Source organism: Felis catus, chromosome F1, assembly GCF_018350175.1.
Source record: "Felis catus isolate Fca126 chromosome F1, F.catus_Fca126_mat1.0, whole genome shotgun sequence".
NCBI classification, from domain to species: domain Eukaryota; kingdom Metazoa; phylum Chordata; class Mammalia; order Carnivora; family Felidae; genus Felis; species Felis catus.
The window spans coordinates 66,784,388-66,801,741 of record NC_058384.1 but is presented as its reverse complement, the minus strand read 5'-3'; the positions used below and the strand labels follow the sequence as shown (position 1 = coordinate 66,801,741).

The 17,354-nt window shown below is 62.9% G+C and overlaps 1 protein-coding gene across 4 annotated transcripts; it reads right to left on the bottom strand.

The window, feature by feature from the left end:
• Positions 1-1,641: 1,641 nt before the first annotated feature.
• On the bottom strand, positions 1,642-17,238 carry INSRR (insulin receptor related receptor). Of its 4 annotated transcripts, XM_023247540.2 has the most exons (23): positions 16,951-17,238; positions 16,515-16,671; positions 12,907-13,458; positions 11,356-11,659; positions 11,119-11,261; positions 10,769-10,913; positions 9,888-10,102; positions 9,511-9,637; positions 7,904-8,142; positions 7,374-7,541; positions 7,091-7,286; positions 6,811-6,852; positions 6,520-6,740; positions 6,140-6,276; positions 5,894-6,056; positions 5,589-5,694; positions 4,924-4,976; positions 4,510-4,739; positions 3,907-4,017; positions 3,615-3,774; positions 3,197-3,326; positions 2,945-3,079; positions 1,642-2,733 (listed from the first exon to the last, which is right to left on the bottom strand). In XM_023247540.2, the coding sequence occupies exons 2-23, from the start codon at positions 16,597-16,599 to the stop codon at positions 2,493-2,495; spliced, it is 3,903 nt and encodes a 1,300-aa protein (XP_023103308.1). In that variant the 5' UTR covers positions 16,600-16,671; positions 16,951-17,238; the 3' UTR covers positions 1,642-2,492. The 4 variants fall into 4 exon arrangements, with proteins under 4 accessions (XP_023103308.1, XP_023103307.1, XP_023103309.1 ...); XM_023247539.2 differs by lacking the exons at positions 16,515-16,671; positions 16,951-17,238 and having other exon boundaries at positions 12,907-13,657; XM_023247542.2 differs by lacking the exons at positions 16,515-16,671; positions 16,951-17,238 and having other exon boundaries at positions 2,608-2,729; positions 12,907-13,660.
• Between the last annotated feature and the right edge of the window lie 116 nt (positions 17,239-17,354).

Below are 17,354 nucleotides of genomic sequence, written 5' to 3'. Positions count from 1 at the left end.
TGACTCCTGGCCTGCTCCGTCCAAGAAGCCAAAGTGTTCAGGTGTCCTGCCTTCCCAGGAACCGAATGAGAGGACATCTCAGCTGGGGCTGCAATATCTACCGTGGGGCAAGATTCGGGGCACGGGCTGTATACCTCCTGGCTTTGGAGAAGGGCAAATACTCCTGAGTCAGGGTGATCCAATATCTAGGCCGCACTCAGAACTCCTGTCCCACGGCCCCTCAGGCCTCCTTTCCACAGCAAGGACACTAGAACTCTTAGCCTTGCAGCCCCTTTGAGACCCCTACTTCTGTCAGGCATCAGGAGTAGCTGAGGACTTGATCGCAAGCTCCTGACCGTGCTCCCAGGGGCCTGCCAAGAGCCTCCCTCTGACCGTGCTCCCAGGGGCTCACCAAGAGCCAGCACCTGCTCATCTTTGGAAGTCGAGCACAGGCAGGGTTTTCCTGAAGCCCTCTTTGCTTCAGCTTTCTAGCCCTTCCTTATGCCCCTCCACGTCCAGATGGCCAGCACTTCCGGGACAGGTGACATCCAGCACTGTGCAGGTTAGGGGTGCGGGCGGTGGGGGAAAGCTTGACCCCACTGCCGCCGTCCAGGCCCGTGCAAGCGCCGGTGTGGCTGTGTGCCCTGTGTAGGTGTGTGGGTCTCCCCTGGGGCCCCTGTGTGGCGTGCCCCCCGCCCCTTCTAGTCAGCGGGACCCGGTCAGAGACCAGGAACCCAGAGAACAACCTCCGGGGCTTCCATTCTCCGTAAACTGTGGTTCCACCAGCAACCATTAGGGGTCACTGTTGCATCAGCTACCATTGACAGGCAGGGGCAGGGCAGGGGTCCGGCGGGACAGGTGGTCCCGGCTGCCCACACTGCCCCTGCCAGCGGAGTGTAAGTGAGCTGTAACTGCTATGACGGAGATGGTCTCACACAGACTCGTGCCCACTCCACTCAGGCCTTAAGGAGCTGTGGTTTGCAGGGCACGAGGGCGCCAAGCAAGCTCAGAAGCGCAAACGTCCCCAGACTCTGGGTCCGTGGCAGCGCGTGGCAGCGCGGGAGCCATGGCCCCGAGCCCAGGGTGCGGGAGACGCTGGTACAGGATGCTAAAATGTCCTGAGCCGTGACCAGCCCCCTCTGCCTCCATCGTCTTCACCAAGGCTTTAAGTCGTTTATCTGCAGCTCTTCCTGGCGTAAGAGCCTGGAAATGGACTCCCCTGTGCTCCTTCAACACGCCTGCGGGGCATCTCTGCTTGTGGGTAATCTAAGGGAGCCAGACACACAGACTCTGCTCGCGGTCCCTGCCCTGGCTGGGGGGCGGGGGGGGGGGGGCGTCCAGCACGGACCGGACATCAGGGCCCCTCCCCCACCCCTGCATCTGTCCTCCGATGCCCGGGGGACGTCTGCCCGGTGGCAGCAGCGAGCGACGACCTAAAGATGAGGTGTGGGGGACGGTTGGTGAGGCTGGGAGCCCAGAGACAAAGCTTCCTTGCCAGGCTCAGCCACCTCTGGCTGCCCGAGCGGCGGACACGGCCATGACAACACGGGCTGTTAGGTCCTCGTGGAGGTGGTGTTTGACAGCCCAGTATTTATCCTGTATCGCGGCCTCAGGGTCACCGTGTCAAGTCCCCAAGAAGGGAAGGAGGAAGTTCAGCCAGTGTTAAGACCACATAGATGGAGAGATAATGGGCTCTCCGGGGACCAGGGCACAAACAGACCTCAGCATTTATTGTGCCTCCTTCAGTCTTCCCCTGAGAGGCCGGGGGTTGGGGGGCAGGAGTGAGGGCAGGGAGGAAGCAAGGCTTGAAGGATCAAAGCCTTAATCATCCTAGGGCAGGGGGGAGGTTGAGGGGAAGGGGCTGGGAGAAGGCGTGAATCTGCACCAAGGGATGCCCCTGGGGAGGAGGGCGGAGGAGCACCAAACTTGGGGGGTCCTGGGTGTGGCGAAGGAGGGGAGGAAGTGAGGGCAGGCTACAGGCTAGGAACCTGCTCACCCAGGTCTCTGGGTTCTCCCCACGCCCCCTGGTGCGTGGGGACGAGGGGAGGAGGGGGAACGTGGGGCTGAGAAGGGCATTCGTACGGACATCCCATCCCCCACCTCCACACGGGGACGGAGAGGGCTCCCGGCCTCATGCGGGTGCTCCTCTGGTTTTGAGTGTGTTGATGGTCCCAGAGGTCCACAGGACACCCAAAGCTGAGGCTGGGGGTCTCCGGACCCCACCTTCTGGGTGGGTGGGCCCCTCTCCCCAGGCTGGACTTCTTGTCCACTCTTCCTGCCGTGACCTTGCTGAGCTTCTCGTGGAGAAACTCAGACTCCTATGGGGAGTCTGCTCTGCCCCCTCTGCCCCCACCCAGTCCTCCCTCTCCTGCTCCCTGGCCCAGCCTGGGCCGCCCCCATGACCCTTCTGAGCATGGGGTGGGGTGTGAATGTCTGCACACCTCAGGGCCTCAAAGGTCAGGACCCTTCCTCTCTGCCCGTGGGAGGCCCGCCACCCAGAGAATAGGGTGGCCTCAGTGCCCCGGGCCCCCATTTTGGGGGCTGCAGTCTGAGGGAGCCCCTTCTGGGGTCGGTAGGGAGTCGGGCTCGGCCACGGGCAGTGGGGACACCCGGGCGCCCCGGCACTCTGGGCTGTAGTAGAAGGAAAAGAGGCGGAAGGAGGGCCGCAGCTCCCCCCGAATGCTGTCCAGGATGTGGGTGAAGGTGGGCCGCAGGCGTGGGTTCTGCTGCCAGCAGCGGCTCATCAGCTCCTGCCTGGGGAGGGGGGCAGCGTGAGAAGGCCAGCTGGTGCAAGGGGGGCGTGGGGGACTACATCGGGAGGGCCACAGGGGCGGAAATGGGGTCGTAGTGGGGACTCAGAATGGGAAGGCTCAGAGCGGGGCACCGGTGGACCTACAGCATCAGAGGAGGCGGGGCCACCGTCGCGGGGGCGGGGCAGGGCAGATGGTGGGCAGGGGGCACTCACAGCCGAAGGGGACAGCTCTCCAGCTCCTCCAGCACCCCACCATCCATGACAAACTTGAGCACCTGCTCGTTGGACAGGCCCTGGTAGGGCTGTTCAGCCAGAGTCGCGATCTCCCAGAGCACCACACCGAAGGACCTGGAGGGCACGCACGAGGGCCTGAGCCCAGCACCTTGCACGCCGCGCAGTGCACCCGGGCCCCTCCCCAGCCCCACCTGCACACCCCCTGAGCCCTCTGCTCCAGCCAGTCCCCACCAGACGTCCGAGTGGGTGGTGAAGATTCCGTCTTTGAGGGACTCGGGGGCCATCCAGCGCACGGGCAGCAGCCCCTTCCCACCCTTGCGGTAATAGTCTGTCTCATACACGTCTCGGGTCATCCCGAAGTCTGCAAAGTGAGGGTGGACAGGGGTGGGGCCGCGGAAGGCCACACCAGCCCCGGCCCCGGCCCTCTCCCCCTGCACAGCCCCCAACAATCCTGGAATGCGGCGGCTCAAAGGACCTCAGAGATCATCCCAGGCCAACCACCCCCTGGCCTTGGACGAGAAGCCTGAGATCCAGGGTGGGGGAGTGGCTGTTAGGGGCAGAGCTGGGGGCCAGGTCTGGATCTCCTAGTCTAGCCCAGGGAGGGTCACTCTACTCCTCAGGCTGCCCCTACCCGCTGCACCCTACGTACCCCCGATTTTGACGGTGAAGTCCTGGGACACCATGCAGTTTCGGGCTGCCAGGTCTCGGTGCACGAACTTGTTGGCGGCAAGGTAGGCCATGCCATCTGCAATCTCACCAGCCATCTGGATCATGTCTCCCAGTGCTGGCCGCGGGAGCCCAGGGTTGTTCTAGAGCCAAGACAGGGGGCTGGTGAAGAAGGAACCCGGAGGTTGGACTCCTGCCCAAGGATTCCCCCACAACTCTGCCCAAGTCAATTCTAACTCTCCAGCCCCTTGGCCCAGGGTCTTTCTGGTCCCCACCTCTGCCTCAGGCCGCAAAGATCGAAGATGGCTCTTGAGGTCCCCACGGGTCATTAACTCCATGATGACCAGAGTTGGCTGGCCCTGAGACACCACGCCCAGGAGACGTACCTGGGACGGACAAAGAGCCTGGTTGCAGGTCCCCTCTCCTTGACCCACTTGGCCAAAGTACTGACCTGCTGTGACCACAACCTGACCCAGACACCAACCCTGACCCTAAACCCAACCATGACCACAGCCCTAATCCTGATCTAACAATGACCTTGACTCTAACCCACGAACTTGATCATAACTATCATTCCAATCTTCACGATTCACCCAACTCTGACCTTGGTCCCAATCATGATCCTAATGACACTGAGTATTGACCCCCAACCATGACTGATCCCAGCCCCAGCCATGATTCTGTCATGGTCTTCCCATGATCCGGTTTTGAGTCCAGCCCTAACCATGACCTTTACCTCAATTAGGATCTTCGCCACAGTCCCAACCCTGACCTTAATGGTGCCCTGACCTCATCCTTGACCCTCCCTATCCGTCTTACCATATGACTTTCAGCCTAATTATGACCCTACCCTGGCATTGTCCCTGATCCTCCCTTACCACGTGGTGACACTTGAATGCCTTCATGACAGAGGCTTCCTTGAGGAACTCAATGCGTTCTCGTGGGCTGGCCAGCTCGTTCACCGTCTTCAGGGCCACGGGTGTGGACTCCTCTCCAGCCTCAAGTCCTTGTGCCAGTCCCTCGTATACCATCCCAAAGGAGCCCTGGCCCAGTTCCCGGATTATGGAGATCTGCTCCCGAGGCACCTCCCATTCATCAGGGATGTACACTGAGGGGAGGTGGGGGTCACGAGGCAAGAACACTGCTCTCTGCCACACCCCGCCCCCCCCTCTCCTCTCTGAAAGGGCTCGGGTCCCAAGGCTGCTTTCTCTAAGAAGGTCTCCTGGAAGTGTGGCTGTCCTCCCCTCCTGTCTCCCTTTGCCACACACCTGTCCACCCACTCCCAGACCTACTATCAGAGGCGCTGAAGTACTCCGGATTCACGGAGGCATACAGGGTGCTGTTTCTGCAAAGGGAGGTGAGGGGGTCAGGCTGGAAGTGTCCCCAGGAAGGAAGGAGCAATGTCAGAGGACAAAGAGGAGGGAAGTTACTGACCACACCCCCATCCCTGATCAAGGGTGACCTTGGGGATCCCTACGCACTTTCCAAGTCCCGGCATCTGGGCTGTGACAGGCTGGGAATGGGGAGTAGAGCAGCTCCTGCCTACTCTGGTGACCCTGTGACCCTTAGAGTCCAGCCAAGCAAAATCCTGCCTCCATTGCCCTCTTGTGTTCAGCCCCAGGGGCATCTGGCAACTGTTCCAGGGCACATGGTCAGGTCTCCTGTCTCTTCCCCTGCAGGCTGAGAACGTGGTGGCCAACAGTCCCCGTGTGCCCAGACCGGGGAGTCCCAGGAGGTGGGACTTTCACTGGTAAGGTTGGGAAATTCACCAGTAAACTGAGGCCAGCGGTCACCCCCCTGAAATGTGTGTCTCCTCCATGCTGCCCTCAGGGGATGAGTTAGGGCTCTAGGGAGTCCTCTACTGTCTCATTTACCGTCCTCTGACTGCACACTGACTTTGTGATGAGGGCTCAGGGAGAGAAGGGGGATGGGAAACGGTAGGACTGGTCATCATCACCTCTTCCTGCCGTAGAAGAAACCGAGGGCAGCGAGAATGACAAGCAGCATGAGCCCCACGGGGGTGACGGTGAGAAGGACGTGCAGCCCCCCGGAGTCTTCCTCCTCTGGTGGTCAGAGGGCAGCAGACGGTAGGGTCAAAGATGGAGAAGTCATGCCCCTCCTTTCACGAGGGGCAACAGGAGCAGGGGGAGGAATGCGGTGGAGTGGCTGTGACTTCCACAACCGGAGATGTGGCAGGGGCGGGGGCCGGGGGACCCAGGCGGGGCTGCTGGGAGTACAGTCTAGGGCAGGGGCTATGCCAACCTGGCCCAGGGATGTAGAAAGCGATACTCTCTGTCCAGGATCCGTTGCCAGCCAGTGAGGTTGCCCGAACTCTGGCAGAGTAGTTTCCAGGGGGCAGAAGGGCCAGGTGGACCCCCCCAGACTTGGCATACCGCAGGCGGGACACACACAGCACTGTGGCCTCCTGAGGACAACACAGAACAGCTGTCTGGGAAGAGGATGGAGGCAAAAGCTGGGGCCGGGTGGGGGGTCCCCTGGGGTACCTACCTCTCCCAAGCGGCGGTACTTGATTTCGTACTTGAGGATGAGTCCGTTGGGGTCCGGGGGTTCAAGCCAGCGCAGGAGGACACTGCTTTTGCCGGCTGCCTCCCAGGCCACCTTCCCTGGGATGCCATCGGCTTCTCCTGTGGGAGAGGGCAGCAGGCAGTCCGGCCCCAAGTACTTCCTTTCACCTTCACGTTCAAACTCAAGGGGGCCACCCTGGGAGGTTTCAGGAAGCTCTAGGATATGCGGACTTGGGGACTAGGAAGGGTGAGCAGGCAGAGGCCCTGGTTACCGGGAGGTCGAACTCGCTAGTTGGCGCACTAATTGGGTAGAGTCCTTGGGGTCGGTGTGGGGGGTGGGTAGAGGTGTCGGGGGTCACCTACTGTGGGGCATGGTGCGCGCAAAGACGAAGGTGGCGGCGCTGCAGCCCACGGTGTGCGCCGCGTGGTTGCAGGCGTGGATGTCGATCCGATATTCCGTGAAGTGGCGAAGGCCACTCAGCACTGCTCGCTCCCGGGGCACTTTGTCCTCCTGGATCTCGAAATCCGAGCTGTTCCCCCCAAGCCGGAGGGCCCCGGCTGCCCGGCGGTGCCTCCCTGAGTCTCTGGGGAGCGCGCGAGTCAGAACCACGGCGGCGGCCCGGGACCCCCGCCCCTCAGTCCCGCCCCGCTCACCTGTGAGGGCTCTTATTGATGGACGTCACCTTCCAGGGGGATCTGGGGAGACCAGGGAGGGCGGGGTCGGCCCGGGGTCAGCCCCGCCCGCAGAGCGGCCCCACCCAGGCCCCTCCCCCTCCAGCCAGACCCGCCCCCTCCGTGGCCCCGCCCCCACGCCTCCAGCCACACCCGCCCCTCCGCGGCCCCGCCCACACCCCTCCAGCCACACCCGCCCCTCCGCGGCCCGGCCCTTCAGGCCCTCGGGGTGTGTGGGGGGGGGTGGCGCGTCTCGCCGCACTTGGGGATTGTGATGGCGTTGTGCAGAAAGTTTTCGAACTTCTTCTGGAACGAGGCCTCTTGCGCCTCCAGCGGCGGCAGGACCTGTCCCGGAGGTGGGTGCTGGCAAGGGCAGCAGCCGGGCTCCGTCTCCGCTTGGAGTTCCGCGTCCTCGCGGTCGAATCGCGGGTCGCTGTTGCTGGTGGGCAGCCGCAAGCCTGGCGCGACGCAGGGAAAGGCAGTTAGACGCACGGCGCCCCGGCCCGCGTCCCAACCCCTCCGGCCCGCGCCGCTGCCCTGCGCACCGCGGTGGCAGTAGTCGTTCAGGTAGAGGTCGCCGTCCTCCGCCAGACGCTGCCACAGCACCAGGTAGTAGGTGATGTTCCCGTTGCGCTGAGTCGGTGGCTTCCAGCGCACCAGCAGGTGGGACGAGGAATTGGACGTGGAGATGACATCCTGGGGCACCGTGGGCGCTGGGGACGTAAGTAGGGTACAGCTGAGGGGCCGCGGATCCCCCTTTCAAATACTGTCTCTTTCTCCCAAGGAATCAGTGACCCGCAAACTCCCTTTCCTGGCACTCAGAATCCTGGCCCCCCCCGTCCCTCGAAGGCCTTTGAACTGGCTCAAATGTTCCCCCTGCGCTCTCTCCCACCCACAGCCTCCCTAGGACCCAGACGGATGCCCCCTATTCTTTCTAGGACTCTAACATCTGGCTTCCCAGTCTCTAGGGGCCAGGTGTTCAGTGACCCAGCTTCTCTATGTCTGGTGCCTGGGTTCCCTCATTCTCCTTCCGACTCAGGCACCTAGCTCCCACCCCCTTGGAAGTCCAGCCTACCCGCAGGCAGGGTTCGGAGGTAGACGATGGGGCTCTGGGCTCCTTGGTGGGGGCTGTCCTCAGCAGTGGTCAGTGTGATGGCCCGCACAAACACTGCGTACTGGGTCCAGGGCTTGAGGGGGGCTAGAGTCACCCCTGGCTCCTGGGTGCGGCTTAAGGGCAGCTCCACATCCAGCAGGTTCCAGCTCTGGGTCCCACAGGCATCTGGACCTATGTGCTCCGTGGCGTTCTGGAAGGGGCTGAACATCCCGACCCCCAGAACTGAGAGGTGGCTCAGCCCCACCCCAGTTTTTAGCACCCCCTCCTCTCTGAACCACCTGAAGACTGTCGTTACCATTCTTCCAGTAGGCGTGAAGACACCCTGCTCTTTGGGGGCACTCACTGAGTGGGTCTGCTCAGAGCTGGGATTGGGCCAGGAGTCACAGCCTGTCTCTGAGTGAGCACGGCCACGGCCATGCTGCAAGGCAGTGATGGTAGGGGGGCTTCGTGAAGGACTTCTAAGATTCTCTATCTTTTGAGCCCAGAGGCAGCTGGGTACAGTTGTGTAGATTGTGAACTGCACAAGCCAGGCAGGGGGTGCCAGGTACATTGCAGTCCATGTTAGTGCTCCCCAAAGTGTGGTCTATGGATCAGAAGATTCAGCATTATCTGGGAGCCTGTTAGCAATGCAGATTCATGGGCCCTACCCAGGACTAAGTGAATCAGAACTTGTGTGGGGGGGGGGGCAGGGCCCAGGAATCTGTATTTACCAGTCTTCAGCTCCCCGTGCTAGAGACCTTCACCTACCACTGGGACAGGCCACCCACCATTGACTCCCCACCCCCTTCCCCCCAGCCAGGTCCTGTGCTAGTGGGAAGGTTAAGGCCTCTCGATTTTAGTTCCCAAGAAGGACTTCCAAGCGAGGTGGTTCCCATCCTCTGTCTCCCTCCCATAGACGGGGAGTTCTCCTCACTGCTGCCCTCCCAGACCGCCCTCCCAGACCCACCCCTCTCTTCTAAGAATTTTAGTTTTGATTCCTAGCCATGCTTTTGGAGAAATCCTTCCTGTGGTCTAACCACTGGCCCTCCTGCACTGGTCAGTACACTCTCTCGGGGGAAAAGAGCAGCCTGTCCTTGGCTGTCCCTGCTCCCTCCCTTCCTCCGGCTTTAGTGAAATGCTGGCAAAGCTACGCATGAAACTGGCCAAATTAGTGGGTACTCCCCAAACCGCTGCTGGGGCAGGAGCATGTGGTCAGTACAGAACATTAGCATAGTGAATTGAAGTTTAATTATCCAAGCCTTCTCAGCGGGGCTCCTGTCCTGGTCTCTGGGAAGTCCTGACTGTCCTCTCCAGTTCACTGGTGAGGCGAAACTGAGGCACGGAGGGATGAATAAAGTGAGGGGAGAGCCAGACGTGGGCACTGCAAGCGAGTGCGACGTGGGGGTCTTGGCCCCTGGGTTCTCTACAGCCCTCCCCCCCCCCCCCCCCCAAAGCGCTCTGCCCTCACCTGACCGCTTTCTCGAAGGAATCTGCCGCGTCCGGGCCTGGCCCCGCCCCGCGGTGGCTCTTGCCCCGCCCACTCCAGCGCGGGCCCCGCCCCTCGCCCTGGCCCCGCCCCTGGTACTCACGACTCCTTGTAGTACACGATGAAGCTGAGCAGGTCCCGAGCCTCCAGCGGCTCGTAGCGCTCCCAGCGCAGCAGGATGCTGTCCGCCTGCGTCACGTTGGACACGAAGCGCAGGGTGCGAGTCTGGCCTGGGCGGGGCGGGGGGCCAACACCTGCTCTCAGCCGCGTTCGTCTCTGCCCGAGCCACCTAATTCCGAGCCCCCACCCAGACCCCGCGGCACCCCCTCCCCCCACGCGGCCTCCGAAGGGGCGTAGCTAAGGGTCCCGGTCAAGCGCCCCCTGCCTCCCGGGTGCGTGTCTGGTGTGTTTCAGCGCGCGCGCGCGCGCCTGGGCTTTGCGTGGGTCGTGTCTCCCCGGGGTTGGGGTGTCGGGCCTCACAGGCAGCGCGGTCTCCGTTGGTGCGGGGGTTGATCTCGGCCTTGTTTTGGCGTCCCCGCGTGCCGGTCACCTCCTCCAATCGGTAGATGTGCTCCAAGCAGAGGCGCGGGTTGAAGGCGAAGTAAATCTTGCCCACGGGAATGGCGAGCCCCGCAGCCACCCAGGACCCCAACTGCTGTAGGTTCTGGTTGTCCAGCACGTACAGAGTGTAGTTCCTGGGGGAGGCCAGGGGACCTTGCTCTGCACGAGAGGTGGGGGCAAGGGGGGGAGGGGGGTGCCTTATGGGTTCCTCCTGGAGGGGCTGTCCCTGCCGGGGGGCACAGGGGAGAAGGGGCACTCAGCCTGGGGCTCTGCCTCTCCAGCTGCAGTGTGGGTACCCCTGGGGGGTCCGTGGCTGCTCCAGGGAGACATGAAAAACCGCTTGGTGGGACGGTAATTTAAAACATTCTCTGTACGTTGACAAATCCTGGCTACCTTACAGGTAGGCCTTGACTGGTCCGTGGTAGGGATGGGTTCAAACCGAGGCAGTCTTGCTGGGCAGCTGAGAGCATCGGATAACAATATTAGGCAACCTACGCAGAGTTTGGTGTCACTGTCGTTTACATAGTACGTACTGTGTTCTAGGCACTGTTGTGTTTCATACATAACAATGTAAGTCGTATTCACAACAGCCCTAAGAAATAAGTAGTGTTCGATTAACCCCATTTTACAGAGAAGAAAAATTGAGGCCCAGGGAAGTTAAGTAACCTACCCGGTGTCACACAGATAGTCCCAGGCAGAGCTGGTTCCGGAGCCCATGCTCTTTGCCGCTGTTTTGGGAGGGTTAGGGACAAGGAGGCGTGACAGAGGGATCAGGTCAGAGGCTGTTTCTGACCCCTTACCCATCCACCATGGCGTCTCCCCGGATTAGTTTGAGGTTCTTGAAAAAGCCCAGGGACACGAGGGCGAAGGAGTGCTTGATTTTGAGGAAGCCGGTGATGGTCTCTATCAGCCCTAGGCTGTGCTGCAGCTCCAGCTCTAGGTTGTCTGGAAACGGGGAAGACGGGGCCAGAGCAGGGCGGGAGGTGACAGGTCTGCATGGGGCAGGGGAGCAGGGCGCGTTGCTGGATGGGGGCGCGAGGAGGGGGCCCCTCAGGACCGGGACCCGGGGTGGTGGACAGTGGTGCCTTAGCCGGGTCCCTGTAAGCGGGCACGGCCGGGAGGAGAGGTGTGGCCTGGGGAAGGTACTAACAGCCCTGGCGAAGATTGACGATGAGGCTCCCCTCCACGTGGGTGCAGCCCACCAGATCCTGTGCGGCCTGGATGGAGTCGATGGTCTTGGTGCCCACCTTGCACTCTTTGGGGCACAGCCCCTCACACTTGCGGCAGAATATGCTGGCAGGGGCAAGTGGAGGGTGCGGAATGAGCCCCGGACCAGCGTGGACCTCCTCACCGACCCGAGAGTGCCCCCCCCACCCCCTACACTCACCTGCTGCCATTGCGCGTGAAGCCTGGAGGGCACTGGGCCAGGCAGCGGCCCTGGTGGATGCCGAAGGTGGAGGCGCGGCCGGGCACAGAGCGCAGGCGGGCACAGCGCTCCGCCGTGACGCAGCGCCAGGACTCGTGCTGGTAGGTGCCTGGGGGGCAGGCCCGGTGGCAGGCACCCTGGAAATAGAGGTGACGACAAGCGACGCAGGCACGCGGGTCTTCCGGCCGGCTGCAGCCCCCCAGGCATTCGACGTGGCAGCACTCACCCCCAGCGGTGCAGGCCAGCCCATGGGGACAGGGACACACTGCGGACAGAGGGCCGTGTCGGGCCTGGCCCCTGCCCCCTTGGTTCTGGTGCCACCCCTCCCCCTGGGATAACACTCTTCGTCCGCACCCAGATTCCTCCCATTCAGGTGGCACGGGGTTGCTGGCTCTCTTTTCCTCAGGTGGGTTCTGAGGACAAGGACCACGGTCCCTCTGTGTGGCTCCCCACCTCCCACGGCGCCTGGCCAGGGACGTCGGAACTCAGGGCAGAGCCGTGACCTCGTCCACCACGGCTGCTTCTGCCCCGCCTGCTGCCCTGTCTGGGCCTGGTGCTCAGATCATCACTGGGCCTGGTGCCAGGGGGAGCCTGCCAGCTTCTCCCGGGCACCGAGGCCCGGGGCCAGGGGGCCTGGGAGTGTGTGCGAGGTGGGGCCGCCTCGGGCCGTTTCGCCCGTGCCCTGCCCACACCTCCTCCCCCCTCCCCGGCTCTCTGCCCTGGGCGGGGGGGGGCGGCTCCAAGCAGCGGCGGGTGGGTTTGGGGCTGGGGGCCCAAGGCTTGTGAACCGTGCGTGGTGGCAGCTCGCTGTCTGTGGGAGCGGGGCGTGCGGGGGTCAGTCAGGGCGTGTTGACACTGTACACGACAGAGGATGTGAAGCAGCCGTGTTTACAGCCAACACGGAGGCACCGGGGAGCTGGGGCCCGGCAGACACAGCGGGGATCTGGTTACTCTTCTGCCCCGAAGCAGAGGCTTTGGGCTGAGGGAGCTGCCCTCCTTGTGGCCGGGGACCCCAGATCTGCTCCGAGCCTCTGACCGGTCCTCCTTTCCTCCCCCGTGAACTCCGCCTCCTCCCCCCATCATCCCTCCTTATTTCACTTCCCCGCTTCGCTCCACTCCCTTCCCTCCTTCCGTTTTGCTCTCCGTGCACCTGACTTGCTAGACTGGATCCCACCTGACAGCCTGCCTTGGGCCTCCCGCCCGTGCTGCAGCCGCTTTTATCGGGACAGAGAACACCCGCCATGACCCAGGCACTGCCCTGAGCCTCGTGGAATAGCTCACGTAAGCCACCTCGGTTACCTAACTGTTCCGAGCCTCAGTTTCCTCATCTGCAAACTGGGAATAACAAAGACGGCCTGCCTCACAGGACGGGTGAGAATGAAGGGGGTCCGTGCCGGCCGAGCAAGGACGTGCGCCGTCCTGTGGCCACCGGCCCGCCTGCCCCACCCTTCCGGTGCCCCCCTCCCCCCCCCCCCCGCCTGCCGCCCCGTCGTGTTCTGGGCCAGCGCCCACCTCGCTGGCAGTGGCTGGAGGTCCAGCATCTGTAGTCGGTGTGCCCGCCGAAGGTGGTCCTGGCGCAGGGCTCGCCGCTGGCGCCCAGTACCCCGGGACACACGTCGGCGCACTCCTCGCCCAGCTTGTTGCCCACGATGTGGTTGGCCCCGGGGGCCGGCTGCAGCAGGCCCCAGTCAATGGTGGACAGGTGGCAGAGCTCCTGGTTCTTCTCGACGCGCACGGCCCCCCGCAGCACGGCCCCCAGCGCCGGCAGCCCCACGTCCCGCAGGTGCGGCATCTCGTAGATGACCAGCGCATAGCCCAGGAAGAGGCGGGCCCCGCGGACCACCGCCAGGTTGGGGAAGAGGTCCCGCAGGCTCTCCAGGCCGTAGACACGGAAGAGGAGCAGGTAGTCCGTGACCTGCGTGAGGCGCGGGAAGCTGAGGCCGCGGAAGTCCTCGCCCGTGGCCGTGAACATGAGCAGGATCTGCAGGTGGCCCTCCACCACGCTGCAGTTCTCCAGCCGGCGCAGCTCTGCCACCTCCGAGCGGATATCCAGGCTGGGGCACACTGCGGGCACAGGCGGCAGGCAGTCGTCAGTGGACTGAGCTCCCCGTCCCGCCCTGGGGGACCCTCTGGGAGCGGGACACGGCGTGGGAGCAGGGCTCCGCCGTGGCGGTGGGGCGGTCTCCTCCCTGGGCCTCACAGGCCTCATGGCGGCTTGAAGGACGGGCACCCCACGGGTCAACGTGGGCCAGAGTGAGCTCCTCCCTCCCCAACCTGCTTCATTCCTGCGGTGACGGTGACGGTGAAGAGTCCTTCCCTCCACGCCCCCCCCCACCCCCGCCCCCAGAGCCTGTGGGCTCCACCTTTAAATGACAGCACATCCAATGCTCAGTCACCGCCTCCGCTGCTGGGCACCGTGCCCTTCTCCTGGATTGACAGCGGTGGCCTCCCAGATGGCCCCCCACCTCCGCCCGCGTCCCCTCCCGGTCTCTTCACTCTATAGCCAAAGGGATCGTCTCAAAACAACTGGGGTGACCTTCCTGCGCTGCTCACAACCCCCTGGCGGCCCGCATCTGATTAAAAGCTCAAGTCCTTACGGGGCTTGCAAGGCCTCTGCAGCCTCTCTGACTTCACCCCCTTTGCCTCTCTTCCTCAGCCGCACTGACTTTGTTTTGCTGGTTTTTCAAACAAGCCGGCCAAGCTTCTGCTCTGAGGTCTTTGCACATTCTGTTCCCTCTGGCTAGAGCGCTGTTCCCTGTACGCGGTCCTTCACCTTCTTTAAGTCTCTGCTCAGATGTCACCTCCTCAATGAGGACTTCTCTGACCATCCGTTTAAACACTCCCTACCCCCCTTCCTACTTAACTTTTCTCCTTACATCTTATCATTGGCTAATGCCTGAGTTACTTATTTTGTTTACGGTAAGCTCCGGAAGGGCAGGGATCTTTGTGTAGTTCATTGCTGTATCCTTGGTGTTTGGCACAAAACTGGTGCTCAGCAAGTATGTGATGAATGAATGGATTCTGTGACTGGGACGCAAAGCCTCACACCTCCCGCCTCCCTCCCAGGCCTAAGGGAGCCGGATGTCTGGTCCCCGCACTGGTTTACTCTCGAAGGGACGTCCGTGGCTCCCCACTGCCGAAAGTTCAAGTGAAAGTTCCTTGGCCTGATATCCAGGGGGCTCGCTAATGTCTCCAAGCCTCAGGAGGGTTCCCGGGCCTGGCCACACACTCAGCTCTTGTCCTGCGAACCTCGGGTCGAGCCCGTCCGTCCCCGATCCTCTGACCTGAGTTAGTCACTTCCCCCTTCGGGCTGGCCAGTTCTGGCTCTAGCACCCACCGGAACACCTGGGGCCTCACCCCACAACTGTTGTCCACATTTTTGTCACCCCTCCAAGGACGGGATCTCCCGAGGGTGGCCCTTGTTAGTCGGCACCGAGTCCGCGGTGCTCAGCTCAGGGCTGCGTCCACCGGGCACTCAGGGGCCATGGTTTGAACTGGCGGACATCTGGTTCCCAGATCCACTCCTCCCCCGGGGACCGGGGTGTGCCTGGCTTCTTCAGACCCACTTTCCTTTCTCTCCCCAAGGCACCTGAGACGGGCCCCCTGACTGGGCTGGATGCCTGGCCCATGCACTCTCATTTGCTCCAGAGGATACCTTCCAGGCTGGAGGATTCGAGTCTATTCTTCGGCTCGCCAGTCATGTCCTGCTAGGCTCTCTGGATCCTGCTCCCCACTTCCTGCCTGGCTCTCGGCAGCACCGCACCCCCACACAGACCCCCGCACCCCCACACAGACCCAGGCCCAGCTCCTGGTGGCGGGCAGGCAAGGTTGGCTCCCTGAGGCTTGCACCACACCTTCTCCCTGTTGTCATTAATGGTCCCTGTGCTTGGCTCTGCACAGCTGCTGTGTGTGTGTGTGTGTGTGTGTGTGTGTACATTCACATGCACAAAAAGAGGGAGAGAATGAGAAAACACTTCTAGCCCCTCCAGGCAAAGGCCAATCAGGCTCTCCAAGGCGCCCACATGCCACTTCTCATCATGCCCCGGCCTCTCTAGGGCTCCCCTGATGGGAGTCATTTGGAAAAACAAATCTACGACCTTCACAGATTAACCCCTGCCTGCCTGCCCTCAGGACCTGGCCCTGCGCAGAGCTGTGCTGGGAAGAGGACATCTGGGTCCCCTGATTAAACAACCAAACACCACGCCCCACCCCCTCCCAGGGACGTGCTCCCCTCCTGACAACCGGGCTCACGGCTGGCATCTGTGTGCCCTGTCCTGGCCCGGCAGTGGGGGAGGGGCTGTCCCTCGCCTGCAGTGCCTTCCCCACCAGCACTCTTCAGGGGACCCCCGACCCCAACCCTTTGCAGCTCCCCTCTGTCTCTGTAGGAAAGGGAGACTCTGACCTCCTCCTGGAAGCCTCCCATCTGAGGGTGCCACGGGGCCCCTTGGGGGGGGGGCACGGAGCAGTGGACCCGCCACCCCCAGCGGCCTCGGTCTGGAAGGGAACGGTGGGACTGGGGAAGGGCACGCTCTTAATCCTTCCCGCTTTTGAATGTCGCACATTCAGTGTCTTTTCCTCCCCTGCTAGGCTCCCCACACCCGCATGGGGCCTCTTGGTCTATGCGGTCCTCCCCTCCCCAACTCTGCACACAGGAAGGGTCTGGCCTGGGCCCAGTGGATTGGCCCTAAGTGTGGGGGACATGGGACAAGGCCCTGGGACAAGCGCTCTGGGCCCCAGTCCAGCTTTCCCTCTCAATTTTCTGAACCTCAAGTTTCCTGTCTGCACAGTGGATTCATTACTTCATGGTGCCTAGTTCTCAGCTACCCATCCCTCCCTGCACCCGAGAAACGACCCCTGAGACTCTCCTCCTCATGCTGTTCTCTGGGAATGCACGATGGAGGAGATCTCTACATCTCTCTGTTTCAAGGTCCTTCTCACATCGCAGGGGGCTGAGGGGGAAACACGGTTATGTGGGGGAACTAACCGCTCTTCCCGGTGGGAAGTCCTGAGAGCCGCCCCCGTCTCCATGCCCTAGGTAAACAGATGTTTGGCCTCCCGGCTGGCTGGGGGGTGTGGGAGGGGGGAGATGGGGCTCCAGGAGGCAGCGCTGGGGGACTCACCCTCTAGCGTGTCCAGGCCAAATCCCAAGGAGAGCTGGATCGCAAGCAGGCATGCGACCCCCGGGCACAGGCTGGGCGCTGCCATCGTCCCAGGCCTGCCTCGTGCCCACTCCTGGCTTCTGCAGCCGGCTCGGGGAGGAGCAGGGTCTGGCAGGCCCTAAGGGACGCAGAGATGCAGGCTTCAGAGGGGAGGGGAGGGTGGGGGCCCACGGGCGCGGGGGGGGGGGTGGGGGGGGAATCTCAGAGGGGAAAAGGGAATGAGAGCCACAGAGACACAAAGACAGTGACAGGCAGCTGGAGACAGACTCGGTCTGAACCCAGAGACAGAATGATGAGGGCAGAGACGCAGAAAGCAGCAGAGGAGGCTCAGAGAGGCCTCGGAGAGGGGGAGTCAGGCAGGGTGCAGAGCAAAAGGCAGTCCGCGAGGCCTGCCAACCCGGAGCCGGCGCGGCGAGGAAGCCCGGGGAGCCCGCCCACGAGAGCGGCGCGGACTCGCCCGGGAGAAAAGTCCGGAACCCCGCTGGGCGGCTGGGCGGCTGGGCGGCTGGGCGGCTGGGCGCCGAGCGAGCGTCGGGGGGCCCGCACGGGGCCGCGGTATCACCGGGCGCTTCGGGGCCGCGCCCAGCTCCCGCCCTCCGCGCCCCGGGGTGCAACGGATTGGCTTGCTGGGACCTCCGGGCTCTCTCTGCCCTTCCCGCCAAGCCAAAATATTTAGCCTGACAACTGAGGGGGGACAGGTCTGTTGGGGAAATAAGGCCAAATACAGGGGGATGGTAGGAACGAGCTCGCCCATCGCCCCTGCGGACTCACTCACGTGGGGCCGCGTGTGCCGGCTGGAGT